The sequence below is a fragment of the Lynx canadensis genome, chromosome A1 (assembly GCF_007474595.2).
Source record: "Lynx canadensis isolate LIC74 chromosome A1, mLynCan4.pri.v2, whole genome shotgun sequence".
NCBI lineage: Eukaryota > Metazoa > Chordata > Mammalia > Carnivora > Felidae > Lynx > Lynx canadensis.
The window spans coordinates 177,525,158-177,545,272 of NC_044303.2; the positions used below are offsets into that span (position 1 = coordinate 177,525,158).

The following is a 20,115-nucleotide window of genomic DNA, read 5'->3' on the forward strand; positions in this document are numbered from 1 at the left end:
GGTGATGGGTCTTTAGTGAACTCTCCGTGTTCTCTCTCCTAGTTCTCCTGGTGGCCAGCCCAGCTGGAAGACACTAGTAGATTTCTTTGCCTCAGGACTAGGCTATATAAATAGTGAAGTTTGCACAACCGACTCTACCATTATTTATAAATAGCGTTGGTACTGCAACTGTGCTTGAAGCGTATCCATTTCTGCAATGTCCTAGCATTCGCATTAATTAGTGAACAACACAGAGGCTGAATGATATCTTTAAACACAGGGGCACTTGGGTGGCTCAGTCACTTGAGCATCCGACTTCGGCTCAGGTCATGATCTCGCGGTTGATGAGTTCGAGCCCCGCGTCAGGCTCTGTGCTGACAGCTCAGAGCCTGGAGCCTGCTTCGGATTCTGTGTCTCCCTCTCTCTCTGCCCCTCCCCCGCTCATGCTCGCGTGCGCTCTCTCTCTCTCTCTCTCTCTCTCTCTCTGTCAAAAATAAATAAACATTAAAAAAAAAATTTAAACACAGAGGAAAGGGGAGATTCACGTGTGTTATGCTTGGTGACTGAATTCTCACCCCAGCCCGTTTTCATGTAATTTAGAAGACAGAAGCCATGGTGGGCTGGTGACTGTTCCAGTCTCATTTTGGATGCCTTATATTTTCAGCCTATTGATAGTGGCCACAAAGTTCAGTTCATTGACTTATTTGTTCATTAATAAGTATTTCTCAGTGTCCCAACCCCATTCTCATTAGCCTGTGTGAGTGTTTTGAATATGGTAGATGTTTTTATTTTTTATCCAAATTGATAATCAGCTGACATTAATGTTCCAGTTTGAACAAAGGACGTGATATGAATAACCTTGTAAGAAAACATTCATTATGTATTCTTTCAAGCTTCCCAGGGGAAGTCCTGGTAATCATAATGCAATTTATGCTTTATAAAGAAATCAACCATTAATACCTCCTTCTAAACCATAAATGATTTTTTTCTCTCCCCTGAGCTATCTGGTTATAAACTTCTTACCCCTTTTGTTCTTCCTTTTCAACCCATAACTTCTCTGTAACAGATTAACTAATTGGGGTTAAATAAAACCCCTCAGTCATTTTTGTGGTGACTGTGCAAATGAGGTTCATCTATAAGCCAGGAGCCAGAACAGCTGGTAAGCTCATCATCTCCAGTTTGTGGTGTCTTTGACGAAGGACTTTTGGCTAAGTATTTAGGAAGTTGAGGCACTGAGGGAACTGCTCTGGAACACTGTGTTGGGGTGAATTGGGTTTAGAGATCTGTTTTTTGCTTTTTTGGTTGTTAAGGTCGCTGATTTATTTCTTTAAAAGATATCCCAGCACAATTTGAATATCCCCTTAACTTGGTCCAAACACTAATAATATTAGTAAATTTGGATTCTGTGTGCTTTTTTTTCCCTTTACCTTTTTTTTTTAAGTTTATTTATTTTGAGAGCGAGAAAGCAAGCACCAGTGGAGGAGGGGCAAAGACAGAGACGGAGAGGGAGAACCCCAGGCAGGTTCCATGCTGTCAGCAAGGAGCTTGATGCAGGTCTCGATCTTACAAATCGTGAGATCATGACCTGAGCTGAAATCAAGAGTTGGATGCTAAACCGACTGAGCAACCCAGGTGCCCCTCTTTTCCTTTATCCTCTTTTAATGAAAGTGTGAATCAGGTACGAAATGGCTTAGAAAATGTGAGGGTAAGGGGCTAGGGTCCTGGTTAAGGTAAGGTTAAGACCAGATAATTGGCCATGGGCCTTCATGATGATCTTTGATGAGCAGCTGGCAGTGATTGGCCTTATATATTTTTTCTCCTCTACAGTGGCAAGCTAGCAAGAGGCTTGAGCATTTTGCAGGGTATAAATAAAAATGCATTCATTGAGCTGAAACTCTTACTCATATCTTCTCTTTTTGAAGGTGCACTTACAGAGTGCTATGATGAACTGGGAAACAGATACCAGCTTCCAGTCTATTGCTTGGCACCACCAATCAACATGATCGAGGAAAAGAGCGACATAGAGACTCTGGATATTCCTGAGCCACCACCTAATTCTGGATACGAATGTCAGCTCCGTTTGCGCCTTTCCACAGGCAAAGACCTCAAACTTGTGGTCCGCAGCACAGACACGGTATACCACATGAAGAGGAGGCTACATGCAGCAGAAGGAGTGGAACCGAGTAGTCAGCGATGGTTCTTTTCTGGCAGACCTCTCACCGACAAAATGAAGTTGGAAGAGCTGAAGATCCCAAAGGACTATGTTGTACAGGTTATAATGAGCCAGCCTTTGCAAAACCCAACACCAGTGGAGAACTGATTGGTCCTATTGGCTGGTCCCCAGATCCCTCCCGCCCCTTTTTATTGTTGTTGTCATTTCCTACTCTATGGCGTGAAATTTATTTTCACTGCTCTGAATTCCGTATGAATGGATTTAGTTCTGAGGAATTACCAGTGAAAAATTCCATCTGTGATGGAGACCAACAAAAATAATTAATAAAACACAAAGAGCCAGCCTTTGAGACTCATGTAATTACAGTTTCTAATTTGTAAGGCAGTTAAAAAATAGATAACCATTTATTTTAAAATAGCCAACAACAATGTAATGACTGTATTTAAACAATTTGGACTGTAAATAGAATGTTATGTCCATGAAGAACAGCACCAAGCACCTTGTGAATACAGAATCAAAAAAAAAAAATAGATTCAAGAAATCATCAATAACAGTTATAAAACTTGAGCTTTTTAAAATGGAAACTGGAAAGAGCAGTATTCAAGGTTCACTTCTATTCTGGTCTTGATTCTTTGCTCAATAGTATTTAGCCATAAAGGAGTAGAGACTGGCAAATTGTGTTTTAGTATTGCTTTCCCCATCCCCATATCTTGAGCTCCTTATTTACATTCACACTAAATTTTGGTGCCTTCCAACACATTGGTGGCAGGCACCCTTCTGGAACACTAGGCAATAATTTAGTGCGGTCAGATTTCTGATTTTCAGCTGATACTCACTTGAAAAGTCACTTGTCCATTTGCTGCATAGGTATTTTGAAATGTCTCTATGATGAAGCTGTTTTTATATCCAGGCTTAGAAGGTCACTACAATGTAATACCTTCAATTCATCTACCTACTGTGCTTGGGACTTTTCAGCATGTTCCCCCAAATGCACTGGGCCAGGGAATGCAAGGAATCAAGGGCAAGTGTTCCCACTGTAAGATAATAAGGTAAATTCTCTCTTCTCCCCCACTCTGCAGGAAGGGTGTAAGGAAAACCCATTGTATCTGTGCCTGGGAGAATTGTGCCTATTTTCAGTCTTTAAGAGAAAATTTCAACTCCTAATTTACTAGTATGTTTACGGACATCGCTTAAACATCAGCAGTGAGACCAAATGATGAAATATTGCTTTATATGTTAGTGCTTTCCAGTTCACTGTTACCTCTACTTGTGGTGGATGACAATTTTCCTCTCTCATCTTTCCTAGCAAAGAGTCCAGTTAAGAACCATCTGCAGATTAGATGAGGAGACAAAAAAATCTGATGAGAGCGCCTGATTCTCTCACACTATGACTGGAATAAAGCTGCCAAGGGTTATATTTAATTTGGAGCCTTTTCGAAGTTCCACAAATGAGAAGGGGGCTATCCCATAATCACTGTAGCCCCGAGCCTCGGTGAGATGGCAAGGTAGAGGCAGGAAGGTGCTTATACTGCTCTCCCTGGAAAATGATCAGACCTCCACACCTTATTTGGATGAGAAGCACTATTATTAATTTTAATGGCAAAATGAAACTGCTAATTAAATGTAAAGTTTAAAATGGCATTAAATTTCCTATAGCCTGATTAGATATAATATCTGTAATTGTAACTTCTGTTTCTGAGAGCTTTACTTCCCTTTCTTTATGCAATCATCTTAAAGATTGTGGCTACATTTAATTTAGGATTGCTAATAATTGAATCTAAATTCAAGAGACAATAGCAGCGTTCATTCCGAAGGAGTATTTTGATATTTGAAGGTAGAGGTTTGAGGGTATTTGACTGTAACGCCCTGTCATCGAAGAGTTTCGTTGTCATTTGTGTGCCGCATTGACTAATAGCACATCTCTCACAGTCAGACAACTGGAAAAGTGTTCAAACCTATTTTTCTTAAGTTACATTGGGTGATATCATCAATAATCTATGGTTGGTAAGAAGTTTTCTTGTTTGTTTAGAATTTGAGCTCTCAAGAATTTATTTTGTTTTAAAGGAAAATATACTTTGCATAACAATTTTCTGGGCATGTTTAACTAACCTGGATGAGAAAACCATGGTGCTGTTTAATGTAAATAGATTGATATAAGATTGGACCAATACTTGATGTGTACAATTTTAGTATGTAGGGTTTTTGTGCTTTTTTAAAAAAAAAAAAAAAGTTCAATTTTTCTCTTTGTCTTGGCTTTTATTCTGGGTTTTTGTTATTCTCTACAGAAGGGTAATCTGCCTCATTCTAATGAAACCTCTAAGAAGGTTTTTCTTCTTTTGAAAAACCTTACCTCAATAAATAACAAGTTCATTATCACCAGACTTTGGCTCTGCTATGCCAAACCATACATGGTCATTTATAGATATGCTTTATCTTTCACGTTGAAATCTTGGTCTAAAGTAAGCTGTTGTGTTTTTTTCTTTTTTTTTTTTTTCCTCTCTTTTAGAGCTAGAGTGTGAGTAGGGGAGAAGGGCAAAGAGAGAGAGTCTTAAGCAGCCTCCATGCTCAGTGCAGAGTAGCAGAGCCTGACACGTGGCTCGTTTCCATGACCCTGGGATTGTGACCTGAGCCAAAATCAAGAGTCAGATACTCAACTGACTGAGCCACCCAGGTGCCCCAGCTGCTGCTGCTGTTTTTTGTTTTGTTTTTTGTTTGGTTTTGTTTTTTTGAGTCATAATTCAGAACTCATAATTCCGTTTTCTAGAAACTGAACTTTCTTACCCGTTTGCATCAAAGTGGCAGGTTTTGATAATTATTTTTTAATTTTTTAATGTTTATTTATTTTTGAGAGAGAGCACAACCATGGGAGGAGCAGAGAGAGAGAGGGAGACACAGAATCTGTAGCAGGCTCCAGGCTCTGAGCTGTCAGCACAGAACCCGACACGGGGCTCAAACCCATGAACCATAAGATCATGACCTGAGCTAAAGTCCTATGCTTAACCAACCGGGCCACCCAGGTGCCCCTAATACCAGGCACCCCAATTAATCTTTTATTCAAAAAAGGTGATAAATACACATGGAGGGGAAATCCAAACATACCAAAGTAATCTATCCATTCCCTAGATATAACAACTCTTACCACTCTTCTGGGTATCTTTAAAGATGTTCTATCACAGCAGTTCCTCAACTTGAGCATGCATCAGAATTACCTAGAAGGCAGGGTGCCTGGGTGGCTCGGTCGGTTGGGCTTCCGACTTCGGCTCAGGTCATGATCTTACGGTCCGTGAGTTTGAGCCCCGCGTCAGGCTCTGTGCTGACAGCTCGGAGCCTGGAGCCTGTTTCAGATTCTGTGTCTCCCTCTCTCTCTGCCCCTCCCCTGCTCATGCTCTGTCTCTCTCTGTCTCAAAAATAAATAAAAACATTAAAAAAAAAATTTAGGATTACCTAGAAGGCATATTAAAACACACATTGCTGGACTTTTCTCTTGCGAGTTCCACATTAGTTCTGACTGGGGCCACAGTAATTTGGTTTTCTGAACATTCCCAGGTGCTATTGTTGCTGGTTGAGATTCACACCGTTAGAACCACTGTTCTGGTGTACCTTGAATACATTCACCCACCCTACCCTGTTTTTTTCTGTAAATATGCATAAATACATTTACTATTCTGCACCTTGATTACTCTTTAAAGTGATGAATCTTGGATCTGCATCATCCCTCTTATTCTACTGTCTGGGGTACCAGTTATTTCAGACTAAATTTGGTCAGTTTGGCTATTTGCAATCTTGCTGCTGTAAACCATGCTGCCGTGAAATGTCCTTCTCTATAGTTATGTCTTGGTGTCTATGTATGTCTATAGAATGCACTCCTGAAGAGAGAATTGCTAGATCGAAGAGTCTGTACATTTAGAGAGTAGAAGCACAATTGCCCTCCAAGTAGATTTTACCAGTTTAACACTAGAGCAATATGACTGCTTTTGTTTTCCTATATACCCTAACCAACATTTTGATCTTTGACAATCTAAGTGAAAATCTGTGTCCTGTGGTCCTACTTTGTATATTTTCTTTGAAGTTTAGCATTTTACTCTAGGCCTTTTTTTTCCCCCTGCAAATTGTCTGTTCGCTCATATTTCTGGTGCATTTTGGTCCTTATCCTCTTGATTTGTAAATATTAAGGGAATTAGTCATTTTCTATCCTGTATTACCATTTGTTTTTGGTTTGGGTAATTTACCATGCACAAATTTGAAGTTTTCCTTGGTTGGATCTATCAGTCTTGTGTTTTATGGCTTCTGGGTTTTCTTTACTTCAAAAGGTCTTACTCACCTGGATTATAAAAGTTTTTTTCTCATGTTTTTAATATGTTTTATGGTTTCATTATCTGGAATTATTTTGGTGCAAGGAATATAGTAGCTGCCCAGATTTATTTCTTTGTTTTTGTAGGTAGCTAGTTAATCCCACTTTTCCTGATACTACTTACTGAATAATTTTCATTGTTCTTTTTCCCATTGATGTGGGAAAAATCACTCTTATTTTATGGCTTTTTAAGTTTGTTAGAGTGTGTATGTGCATGAGTGGGGGGCGGGGGGCAGAGAGAGAGGGAGGGAGAATCCTAAGCCAGCTCCACACACAGTGCAGAACCTGACGCCAGGCTCGATCCCACGAACCATGAAATCATGACCAGAGCTGATATCAAAAGTCAGTTGCTTGGGGTGCCTGGGTGGCTTGGTCATTTAAGCATCTGACTTAAACTCAAGTCATGACCTTGTGGTTTGTGAGTTCAAGCCCCACATTGGGCTCTCCCCTCTTGATGAGGAGCCTACTTCAGATCCTCTGTCTCCTTCTCTCTCTGCCCCTCCCCTGCTCATCCTCTCTCTCTCTCAAAAATAAATAAACGTTAAAAAAAAAAGTCAGTTGCTTAACTGGCCACCCGGGCACCTATTTATTTATTTATTTGCTTGCTTATTTGTTTGTTTATTAATTACAGAGAGCACAAGCTGGGCAGGGGCAGAGGGAGAGAGAGAATCTCAAGCAGTCTCCATACCCAATGCAAGAGCCCCACACGACTGAAATCGTGACTTGAGTGGGAATCAAGAGTCCGACACTTAACTGACTGAGCCATTCAGGTGCCCCTTTTCATGGTTTTTAAGACTATACTTTTTTAATGGTCTAATTGAACTACATAATTAACAAATATATCTGTGTCTGCCTCCAACTTTCAAATGTTATGATTTAACATTTTTATTTACAGAAAAGAAAGAAGAGTGTGGCTGATAACCTCCCTTGCAGTAACTGGCCTCCTGTGATTTCTGTTCTCTGGCTCTGTGAAGGGTGTTCATGAAGGTAGCCCCATTTTGGCAGGTGTCGGCAGAGTTGATTTGGCCTTTTCTAGTCTCTGTCTTTGGCATGAGGCAAGTGATAATACAAGAGGGCTAAGGACTAGTGGAAGAGAAATGATTTCACTTTGCTTAGCTTCCTCTAAAATTCTTTCCTCTCGCGGCGCCTGGGTGACTCAGTTGGTTAAGCGTCTGACTTAGGCTCAGGTGGTGATCTGACGGTTCGTGAGCTTGAGCCCCGCAACGGACTTTCTCCTGTCAGCATGGAGCCCACTTGGGATTCTCTGTTTCCCTTTCTCTCTGCCCCTTCCCCACTCACACTTTTTCTCAAAAATAAATGAAAATTAAACATAAGATGATTTCCTCTGTATAGCTGATACAGTTTGTGGAGGAAGCCGTCCTGTGGTGCTGGGTTCCGGGGCTGACACTGTAGTCCTCTCCCCAGCCCAGCCTGCCGTTCTCCTGCACTGCAAGTGCGGCCACTCTGCCCATTGCTTAGGCTCCCTGAACAACACGTGTTTTGCTGACCAAGGAATTCTAATCTAACTATGACATAGAATATAGTGTGTTAACCACCACCCAAAAAATACATAAATGTACTTGGTCCAACCGGACACAGTGGATTAACTCACTGTGGAAATAAACTTAATTGAAGCATCTACATACACATTTGTATTCTGTTATTATTTTTTTATTTTATTTTTTTTACATTTATTTATTTTGAGAGAGAGGGAGAGAAGGAGAATCCCAAGCAGGCTTCGAACTGTCAGTACAGAGGCCTCCCCACCCCTGATGCGGGGCTCGAACTCACAAACTGTGAGATCATGACCTGAGCTGGAATCAGGCAGACGCTTAACCAATGTAGCCACCCAGGTACCCCATACACAGACATTTTTAAAAACTTTAAGTCCCGGTGTGCCTTGGTGCCTCTGTCGGTTAGTGACTGGCTTCAGTCTCATAGTTCAGGAGTTCAAGCCCCACATTGGGCTCTGTGCTGACAGCTGAAGCCTGCTTCAGATTCTGTGTCTCCCTCTCTCTCTGCCCTTCCCCCACTTGTGCTTGCTCTCTCTCAGAAATAATAAACATTAAAAAAAAAAAAAAGTTTAAAAACTTGAAGTCCTGTAATGTAATTGAGAAAAAAAGTTCCAAAATAGACGTTGACAGATTGTTTTCTTTGTTGTACCCCTAGTCCCCAAAGTGTCACTTTACCCCTGCTATTGAATTTTAGTTTTTACACAGAGTTTCAGTTGGGGCCCATCAGAGCTGAATGCTCAGTTTCCTGATTCCATTCTTAAACTGCCCAATTTATGAAAATGCTCTTAGGATTTCTTAGGGGCGCCTGGGTGGCTCAATTGGTTAAGTGTTGGACTCTTGATTTCGGCTCAGGTCATGATCTCACAGTCATGGTCTCTGCATGGGGTGTGGAGCCTGCTTGAGATTCTCTCTCTCCCGCTCAGGCTCTCACTCTCTCTCTCTCTCAAAAGAAATAAATAAACATTTTTTTTGTTAAGGATTTAAAAACATCTGATAGTTGGATCATGTACCTTTTATTGTCACCTAATGATATCCAGGGAGGAGGGAAAACTCATTCCTGAAACTTTAGTCATTTGATACTCATTTTAAATTAACTGAAATAAATGAGTAAGTTATTTTAAATTTTAGTTTAAAATTTAGTTAAAATTCAAACCAATGAACTTATCTTCAACTTTCCCTTCTCCCTTCCTACCCCCATTCTGAAATAGTTAAAGGTATAGTATCTTCATTGTTTTAGAGACTGTGTCTGTAAAAATCACATGTGCCATGGTTCCTTTTTATATATCTCAGGACTTTTGTCCTTGGAAAATAGGAAAGAGAAACCTTTCTAAGACCTCATTATAGTTTCTCCTCCCAGAACTCTGTAGATCTTAAGGCTGTCTGGTAGCAAAAGCTATCTAGGCTTCCAGAAAAGAGGCAGAAACCTATCCCAAGATAAGCTTATTGGCAAGACCCTTTGAAATGATGATGGATTTCCAGCTGTCATTTTCCAGCTAAATACCAGTCTCTCAGTTCAATACTCTGTGTCTGTGCAGTAGTGTCTAAACTGTTTGCCAGAGGGTATTCTCCTTGGGGAATACCTGCAAAATTTCACCAAATCAGAGGAAGAGAGAAGCATTGTTCTGAGGTGCTTTGTATGTTAAATACAGTGTGTTCATGGTAAAGAACTTGATTTGTGTTCTTGCAAGTTTGACTTACCAGCCACAATCTTAGATAAGCAGTATTCTTTTCTGTTGCACGTTGAAGGTGATTTCTGATGGTTATTAGGTAATGAAGTCTGGATGCCTTATGGTTGGTTATAATGTATAACCGATCCTTAAGAAATTCCTGGTTTATAGTAAATGAGCTGTATTTCTTTAATTGCCCAACTTGTTCCTCTAAAGTTTATGGTAGAAGGAGAGGTGGTAATTAGCATTGTGCAGAAGGGGATTCAGAGCCAGTGAAATCCTGGCTTGAAATTTAAACAGAATCTGCTAGAACTGAAGTCAGTTACTCCGATCATTTGCTCTGAGCACGGGCATCTAACTGACCTTCAATTTGAATCATGGTCCTACCACTAGCACACTATGTGTTTTGGGGAAAGGTTGTTAATTTCTCTAGGCCTCAATTTCCTCACCTGTAAATTCTGGATAACACCTAATTCACAGGGTTATGAGTATAAATAACTTCATGCGTCTAAAGCACCTGCCTAACCCATAGCAACTACTTACTAAATGGTAATTATCACCATTAATATCACAGTGCAGTCAGGGGCGCCTGGGGCTCAGTCAGTTAAGCGTCCAACTCTTGATTTTGGCTCAGGTCATGGTCTCACAATTCTGTGAGTTTTAGCCCCACTTCAGGCTCTGTCCTGACAGCTGGGAGCCTGTTTGGGATTCTGTTTCCCTCTTTCTGTTCCCTCCCCTGCTTGTTCTCTGTGTGTGTGTGTGTGTGTGTGTGTGTGTGTGTGTGTGTGTCTGTCTCTCAAAAATAAGTAAATAAACATTAAAAAATATATATATCACAGTACACTCAGGTGGGCGAATTCACAAGTACCATACTAAAATCATTTAAAAATTATTCAAGGCATTACTTACACAAAAAAATAAAATTATACAAGGACATGTAATAATTATTCTACCGTAGTAGATTTGTACAGTTGCTTAAGCACCTAACTTAGTAATTTAGGTCCTAGGAAGAACAAGCCCCCTATATCCTTAAAAGTCCTGGGGCCCCTGGGTGGCTCAGTCGGTTAAGCGTCCAACTTGTGATTTCAGCTCAGATCGTCTCAGCGTTCATGAGATTGAGCCTCATGTCGGTCTCTGCACTGACAGTGCAGTGTCTGCTTGGGATTTTCTCTCTTCCTCCCTCTCTCTCTGCCCTTCCCCTGCTCACTCGCTCTCAAAATAAATAAACTTTTTGTTGTTGTTGTTGTTGTTTTAAAGAGGAAAAAATGTCTTTCCCTTACAGGTAGAGGCACTTCACCAATTTGAAGTGTCTTGCATCCAGGTGGTTTTAGCTTAAGGATTGAGAGAATCGAAAGGATTCTGAGAGTATTGGACAACTAGTGAACAAACATTGGAAAAGTATCATTGTCTTTCAGCTGCTTAGCTCCAGCCAGTGTTTGTAATTATTTGGATATACAGGGACCTTAGGAGCAGTGTTGATCTGAAAAGCGGCAACAGAACTGAGACATGTGCACTTCACGTTACATTATTGTGGGGTCAAGAAGTTATTAAAGGATTAACTTGCTGATCGAAGAGCACGTATTTGAACCTTTCATGTGTAGAAGTCAATGTAAAGATACCCACTTCGATCTTCTAAATTTATTTTTATGCATGTTAACAGCTGTAATTACTTACATTCTACTTTCAGATCTACTTGTAAAAGAAGACTGTTTGGAGCTCACGTTAACCTGATGCTGCGTTTTCTTTTTGAGCAGAGCCTTTTTCTCTTTCTTTCTCTTTTCCTCGTTCTCTTTCTCTGCTTTCTGCCTCTCCTGGTATTTGTCCATGGTGAAGATAGTAAACAGCTTAAATTCCTTGTAATTAAGACGCTTTTGTTGGGGGAAAGAAAGAAAAATTATTTCAGGAAGGATTTGATACTTTGTTTCAGATGACTACAGGATTGTAATCATTTCTCATTTAAAAACTTGGAAACTTGAAGAGGCTCAATAATTAGGACATAATTATAGTCTGATTGTCGTCTAGGAGCCAGGAACAGAGAGTGTATTGTAGACTCCAAAGGAGCCATGGGTCACTTTCTTACTTCTGCATCCAGTCCAGACGCTTCGGGCTGGCATCCAAGGTTCTACATAGTATCATCCATCTTTTTCAACCTTAGCTCCCACTCTCTTCCCTGCCATAGACTCCCTCTTTAAATAGGCAGGATTCAGGGTCTTTACCATACTTGTGTCCTCTTAGGAGTTTGCTCCTGCGTTACCACCAGAGACTTTCTTCCTTTCTACTTAGTTAACTCTATACACTCTTTCCCCAATGTCACCTCCTGCCATATTAATCTAGTCACTTCTCTGAATTTCTAAACAAAATTTTCGTCTCTAACCTTCTGTAATTTTGCATCTATATGCTATAACACGTATTCGGTCCTCTCTCTTCACGGGCCTATAAATCTCTGGGTTTTTTTTCCTGCTCCCAGTGCCGTGACACGCTCAAACAGGATTTCCCCATCTTCCTCCCCACTGTGTCTATCATAGGCAGTAGGACATTGTCTCTGCCTTTGGACAGAGAGCCTTCCAGGGAATCACACTTAGGGAATCTGTGCTTACACGGTCACCTGTGATGTCAAAGTCGTGGTAGAGCTCTTTGAGTTCCTGTTTTTTAATATTGAAGAGAAGTTGTACATGTGGAAGTTGTCTGCACCAATTCTCAGCTCCCCTCCAGGTCAAGCAGCTCAAAAACAGGCCGGGAGTGGCGGAAGATAAACTGCTCTTCTAAGTGATTCTATTGAGAGAAGAAATACGTAATAAGATGAACAGTGTTGTTGGTGCTACTTTCAAAACTTGGGCTGCATCAAGAGTAGTATATTCACTTATCCATTTCCCAGAGAACTAAAAGCAAAAGGCAAAGGGGTGCCTGGGCGACTCCGTCAGTTAAGCGTCTGACTCTTAATCTCAGCTCAGGTCTTGATCTCAGGGTCATGAGTTCAAGCCCGCATTGGGCTCAGTGCTGGGTGTGAACCTACTTAAAACACAAAAAACCAAAAGGCAAAATCCTAGGAGCTCAGGGTTGAAAGCTTTCTATGGTCAATGTGGCAAGTCCTGCTTCAGCATCTGCATTCAAGGGGAACTTAAGCCACCTGCTGTGATCAATTCTGCTAGACAGAACCCCTGTCACTAGAACGCATTTTGAGTGAAAATCTGCCCATGAGACATCACAAGATGTTAAGATGATGAACACAAAAGTTTCCTTCCCAAGGGGGAAGTAGATAAATACACACCAAGAAAGTATATATAAGGTAAGGTGGGAACCCAAAGAAGAACGTGTCTCATTTCCATCTTTCATCCCCTTCAGAAAATTCTCTGAGAGAAGGGATCATTGAGAGAGTGAGGCACTTGGGATTACTGGTGACTCTCTAAGAAGGGCAAGGATGGACATGCCAAGGAGGGAAGTGATAGAGTGAGATCTATCTTCCGGAAGAGGGTGCAGGAGGGCTAAAGATGGGCGGGGCAGCAGGCAAGGGAGGCTGGCTAACTTGGGAATTTCTAGGTTATAAATGGACAGTTTAGGAACCAAAGCTAATTCTCTCCACATTTTGTTCTTCCTGTTTCGAGTGGAAGGAAGGCAAAGTCTGATGCAGTCTTAGTTCACTGCAAGTTCACCTTCAGCAAGATGGCGGCAGCAGCCACGCTCTGCATCCTCTGCCCCAGATCCTGACTTGTTACTCACCTGTTGTGCCAGCAGTATGCAGACCAACATGTAGAACTGGTCAAAACCAATCTCGCCCATAGCATTCCAGTCCAGCATGTTAAACACAATCATGATCTGCCTCCGTTTCCAGTTAGTCACATGATGAAGGAAGTGGTAAAACAGCACATCTGTTAAGGTGGGGAGATGCAGAGCTGGATTGTTCCGAAACTGTTCCAAATGCTAAACAAGCGGGAGCCACAGAAACGGTAGCAGCTGTTGGAAGCTTGCCCACCTGGGAATAGTCATGGTAACACTGTTTCTGGCTTTGTCACTGTTCCTTCCACAACGCCTCCAGTCGTAATTGCCCTTGAGCTGTGTGACAAAGCACTGTGCCCAGATTTGTGGGGAAGGAGATAGTAGATTGGGCTTGATTCTCCACCCCGGCTCCTGCGCTCGACTGAGCAGACAGATGTGTGTCCGTAACCAGTAAAGGGCATGGAGTGCTCTTCCTACATGGAAGAGGTTAATTCTCACTGGGAGCCCAGGACACTTTCTTGGAGAAACTGACATTGTGCAAGGGTCTTTCACTTGAGGTCATCAAAATGAGAAATTTAAAAATCATGTTTAGAAAAGTACCGGGTAGCATGGATAGCCCAGTCAGTTAAGTGTCCGACTTTTGATTTCAGCTCAGGTCATGATCTCAGGGTCTTGGGATTGAGCCCTGCATGGGGCTCTGCACTGAGTGTGGAGCCTGCTTAAGATTCTCTCTCTCTCTCTCTCTCTCTCTCTCTCTCTCTCCCTCTCCCTCTCTCCCTCTGTCCCTCTGTCCCTCCCCCGCTCATGCATACACTCTCTCTCAAAAAAAAAAAAAAAGTATCAGTATTCCTCATGCTTCTATAAAGCAAATGGATTTGGCTATGGGGGAAAGAGCAATCACTGAACACGTTAGGTTCTAGGTGCTTTAAATGCCACATTTCATTGAAGTCTGACAACCCAACAGGGAAAGTGTTATGATACTCGTTTAAAATAAGCCTCAGATAGTAACTAGTCTATTTCAGTACTTGTGTAACTGTAATGAGCATACCGTTCACTTGAGAATCTTGTAAAAATACAGATTCTGATTCAAGAAATCTGGTGTTGGACTGAGCCTACATTTCTTTCTTTTTTTTAAGTTTATTTTGAGAGAAAGAGAGCGTGTACACACGAGTGGGGGAGGCGGAGAGGGAGAGGGAGAGAGAGAATCCAAGCAGGCTCCGAGCTGTCGGTGCAGAGCCTGATGTGAGGCTCGATCTCATAACTGTGAGATCGTGACCTGAGCCGAGATCAGGGCCAGACATTTAACCAACTGAACCACCCAGGCGCCCCCTGAGTCTACACTTCTGGCAAGCTCCCAGGTGATATGGCTGCTGCTGGTCCGTGGACCCTACTTGGAGTGACAGAGCTGGGATTCAGAGTCTGTCTGACTCTGCCTTGCTCTTTCCATAGTGATGCCATATCTGTTGCAGATTAATTAATACATATGTATTCAATCATATACAGAGAAAAAATACTGTAATTTAAAAAAAAAACAAGGAAGGTTTTTGCCAGAAATTCTACTCACTAATCATCTGTCTCAGGGAGTACAAGATGGAAGAAACCAACATGGTGACACATTTATATAACAGCATGTGGCTTCCAGATTGTGTATGCAAATCACCCATGGTAACCAGGGATTTTGAAGTGTAACTTTGTGAATATGTGATATCCCTTTACCCGCTGATTCCAGAAACTATCTCTTGCGTAAAATGTGGCTCTAATAAATACATAAAACATGTATGTCATTTGGAGTCCCAGCTGAAGAGCATAGCGAACCAGTCATCACAATGTCATGATTTTTTAAACGATTTTTTAATAGTTTATTTATTTTGAGAGAGTGCACAGGACAGGGAGAGAGAGAGAATTCCCGGCAGGCTCTGCATCATCAGCATGGAGCCCAATGTGAGGCTCAAACTCACAAATCGCAAGATCATGACCTGAACCAAAACCAAGAGTTGGACGCTTAACTGACTGAGCCACCCAGGTGTCCCCACAGTGTCATGATTTGAGAAGAATCTGATGGTCTCTTGATGTTCCTTCCCCACACCCCACTAGGTACGAACACGTGGGAATAGCACATTATGTATATACACAGTGTTTTTTGTGTAGTTGCTCCTGGAGAAATGTTTTAGTGTGGGATATAGTAGCTACTTAACAAATACTGTTTTTAAAGCAGTTGGCTCGGGGCGCCTGGGTGGCTTGGTCAGTTAAGCGTCCAACTTCAGCTCAGGTCATGATCTCATAGTTCACGAGTTCAAGCCCCGCGTTGGGCTCTGTGCTGACAGCTGGGAGTCTGGAGTCTGCTTTGGATTCTGTGTCTCCTTTCTCTCTCTCTCTCTCTCTCTCTCTCTCTCTCTCTGATCCTCCCTCACGTGTGCTCTCTCAAAAATAAAAAACATTAGGGGCCCCTGGGTGGCGCAGTCGGTTAAGCGTCCGACTTCAGCCAGGTCACGATCTCGCGGTCCGGGAGTTCGAGCCCCACGTCGGGCTCTGGGCTGATGGCTCAGAGCCTGGAGCCTGTTTCCGATTCTGTGTCTCCCTCTCTCTCTGCCCTTCCCCCGTTCATGCTCTGTCTCTCTCTGTCCCAAAAATAAATAAACGAAAAAAAAATTTAAAAAAAAAAAAATAAAAAACATTAAAAAAAAAAAAAGCATCTGGCTCTGGCCCACTCAAGTGTCCAAAGCCTTATGTCACTGCCTCCCTGGAAGGCAAAACTTAAGGCTGTTGCCTTCACTCTGTCAGGTCACTATCCAATCCCTTGGTGACCAGAAGACAGGAGTGTGACTTTATCTCTCAGGCACTGCATCATCAGGGAGTGATTTAGTTACTAGGGAGATCAGACTTCTCAGCAAATATTCCAGTGAGATTATGAGCGTAGGCTTTGTGATCAGAAAGCCCTGGGTTTCAGTCCCAGCTTTTCTGTTTACAGCAAGGTGCCCTACACTTGCCTTATCTAGGTCGGGGTTAGTGTGGAGATTTGGTGGCATACTATGTGTACATCTGTATGTAAAGAGAAAAACTGAGACATGAAATTATGAGAAAATGAAGGTGTCTTTTAAGCATTTTTTAAAGATTGTGTAAACTCTTAACAAATCTTTACGGAAGAAACACCTTATTCACAAATGGCATTTATTTCCTTCAGGTCACGAGGAATGGTTAGGATACTTTGCTTATACCTGGTCCTTAAGAACAAAACAAAATGAAACAAGCTTAAAGTATTTTAACTGGTCTATTAGTTTATGCATTCAAAGGCAGGGTTGAGATTGTCAATACTTGGTCACAAGTACCAGGAATTAGAAGGGATCCTGCAGATTACTGACTCAAACCTTCCATTTGACAGATGAGAGATCTTGTTAGGGGGTCTTAAGGGTTAATGCCTGAATGGGACTCAGCCCCCAGGAATAATTATAATAATAACAAACACTAAGTTCTTACCATGTGCCAGGCACTGTGCTAAACGTTTTCCATACATTATCTCATTATCTTTTGTTTTTTTTTTGTTTTTGTTTTTTTTTTACTAGGAGCCTCATGTATGGACGAGGAAAATGATACTCAAAGAAGGTGATGATACCTTCTCCAAACCACGAAGGAGCGCCAGAATTTCACCCCAGAGCCCGCAACCTTCTCCCCCTCCCGCAACCGCCCCCAGTGTCAAGTCTCAGTTGGCCATTTCTCCCTGCCTCACTGAGAGGTAAAATGCATCTCTGTTAATCAGGCCGTTCCCAGCTCCGCGAGTGACCCTGCACATTAGTTAAAAACCAGGTGACATCTCAGAGCAGACGTGGCTGAAAGCACTGACCGTTCAAGGTGTTGTTGTGGTGCACGTCGAGAAGGTGAAAATACTCCACCAAGACCTTCACGTTCCTCACGGATAACAGGCAGTATAGCTTGTCCAGATAGAGGTACCACAGAAACGAGCCCTGCTTCAGTTTCATCGTGGCGTTCCGGAGGTCGAAGGCGCGGGCGACCTGGAACAGAGGAGGGTTCTGGAACTAGAATGCTGGCTCGAGAGAGGCTCTGGGAGTAGGCAGAGACATCACAGGAAGCAGTCAGTAAAAAAATTAAAATTGCTTCCTCCCAGTCCTCTGGCCTGGCTGGTAGTATCTGTGGTCTTAAATCTCTCGCTACCTTGGTTTTCCTCTGCCACCACATCACCAGTTGTAACCGAAAATCACAGACTGTTTAGAAATGAATGCGAGAACACTCTCTGCTTACACTCTGTCTCTCTCTCAAAATAAAGACCCCCCCACACACATTATTTATTTATTTATTTAAAAAAAATTTTTAACATTTTTATTTATTTTTGAGACAGAGAGAGACAGAATATGAGCAGGGGAGGGGCAGAGAGAGGGAGACACAGAATCGGAAGCAGGCTCCAGGCTCTGAGCTGTCAACACAAAGCCCGATGGGGGGCTCGAACTCACAAACTGCGAGATCGTGTCCTGGGCCGAAGTCTGACGCTTAACTGACTGAGCCACCCAGGCGCCTCCCCTCCCCTAATTTTTATTTTTATTTTTTAATGTTTTTATTTATTTTTGAGACAGAAAAAATTTTTTAGAAGAGTCACGTGCTCCACTGACCGAGCCAGCCAGATGCCCCAAGGCCTGTTTTTTCTTTCACAAAATTTATAATGGAATTTGCAAATACTGTATATCACAAAGTAAAGAGATTGGTATAAAAACCTACATGCAATCAGCATCCAGCCTCAACAATTACCAACTCAGGGCTCATCTTGTTTCATCTCTATTCCCCCACCACCACCACCAACTGGATTATTTTGAAGCAAACCCCAGACATAACTTCTCATCTGTGAAGATTTGAATATATATTTCAAAAAGAGAGCGACTCTTTTATTTTTAACGTAACCACCTATCCCTTCTATACCTAAAACCAAACAGCATTCCTTAGTGTCATCAAATATTCACTCGGCGTTCAAGTTTTCTAACTAATTTTTTTTTTTTAAATTTTTCTGTATTTAAAAATTTTTTTTAAACAAATTTCAATTCATTTGAAAGAGAGAGAGAGAGAGAGAGAGAGAGAAGAGAGAGAGAGAATCCCAAGCAGGCTCCATGCTGAGCAGGGAGCCCGACCCAGGGCTTGATCCCACAACCCTGGGATCAGGACTTGAGCTGAAATCAAGAGTTAGACACTCAACCAACTGAATCACCCAGGTGCCCCTTTTAGATTTTTAATAGATGATTTATTTAAGTCAGGAAGCCAAACAGATCGAAGTATTACTTTAGTCTGTTTCTTAATATCTTTAGGCTCCTCTTTTCTTTTTCTTGAAATTTATTTGTTGAAGAATCCAGACTGTTGTGTAGAAGAAAACATTCTGGTTTTTGCAGATTTTCTCTCCAATGTGTTAACACATTCCTCTGTCTCCTGTATTTTCTATAAACTCATGGTTAGGTCTAGCATGAAAGCTGGTTTTAGGGAAAGACCAATAAACACAGATAAACTTTTGGCAAGTGTGATAAAAAGATTTCTAAAACTGAGAACGAGGAAGGGAACAATTATTGATGTGGAAGAGTTCAAAATACATATAAGAATACTATATACAGCTCTAAAAAGCTAAATTAGGGGCGCCTGGCTGGCTCAGTGGGGGGGCTTGTGACTCTGGATCTTGGGGTTGTAGGTTTGAAGCCCTATGTTGGGTGTAGAGATTACTTAAAATCTTCAAAAGCTAAAATATCTACGTCCAATAAATATACACCGTGAGCCACAAATATGAGTCACGTACATAATTTGAAATTTTCTAGTAGCCACATTTTTTTAAAAAGTAAAAAGAAGTGAAATTAATTTTGATAACATTTAACCCAGTGTGTCTGAAATGTTATTTCAATTTGTAATCAATATACTTTTTAATTAGCTATTTTACAATTCTTTTTTCGAACTCTATTGAGATTCAATTGACATACAACACGGAGTGAAAAAAATTTTTTAATGTTTATTTATTTTTGAGACAGCACGAGTCGGGGAGGGGCAGGAGAGGGAGACAAAGGATCTGAAGCAGGCTTTTCACTGACGGCCGCAAGCCCTATGCGGGGCTCAAACTCACGACTGTGAGATCATGACCTGAATGGAAGTGCCACCCAAGTGCCCCAACATTATGTGAGTTTAAACTGTACAACATGCGGGGCACCTGGCTGGCTCAGTTAGTAAAACATATGACTTTTTTTTTAATGTTTATTAATTTTTGAGAAAGAGACAGAGACAGAGCACAAGCAGGAGAACGGCAGAGAAGGAGACATGAAATCCGAAGCAGGCTCCAGGCTCTGAGCTGTCAGCACAGAGCCCGATGCAGGGCTCAAACCCATGAGCCATGTGATCATGACCTGAGCTGAAGTTAGATGCTCAACCGACTGAGCCACCCAGGCACCCAGCGCGCATGACTCTTGATTTTGGGGTTGTGAGTTCCAGCCCCACCTTGGGCATAGAGTTTACTTTAAAAAAAAATGGGGTACAACAGCTTTACTAGTCTTCTGAAGAATCATGAAGAGAGGAAACTCTCCAACTCATTTTATGTGTCTAATATTATCTGCATGCCAACACATGGCAAATCAGTATAAGAAAGGAAAGTTACAAATCTCACTCATGAACATAAATGCAATAATTCTAAAGAAAACATTAGCAAACTAAACCCGTACACATAAACACTGAGAAAAATAACACCCACAA

At 41.7% G+C, this 20,115-nt stretch overlaps 2 protein-coding genes across 2 annotated transcripts in view; one reads left to right on the top strand and one right to left on the bottom strand.

Moving 5' to 3' along the window:
- UBTD2 (ubiquitin domain containing 2) overlaps nucleotides 1-4,399 on the top strand; it is a 61,557-nt gene extending 57,158 nt beyond the window's left edge. The window contains exon 3 of the mRNA XM_030327605.2: nucleotides 1,902-4,399. Coding sequence (XP_030183465.1) covers nucleotides 1,902-2,299 — 398 coding nt within the window. The 3' untranslated portion in view covers nucleotides 2,300-4,399. The remainder of the gene's footprint in view (nucleotides 1-1,901) is intronic.
- A 6,696-nt stretch (nucleotides 4,400-11,095) lies between these two features.
- EFCAB9 (EF-hand calcium binding domain 9) lies at nucleotides 11,096-17,372 on the bottom strand. The gene is given in 7 exon segments (XM_030325632.1): nucleotides 11,096-11,164; nucleotides 11,406-11,552; nucleotides 12,282-12,346; nucleotides 12,349-12,393; nucleotides 12,396-12,456; nucleotides 13,402-13,550; nucleotides 17,237-17,372. Coding segments are annotated over 7 exon segments (672 nt in total).
- Nucleotides 17,373-20,115: the final 2,743 nt, after the last annotated feature.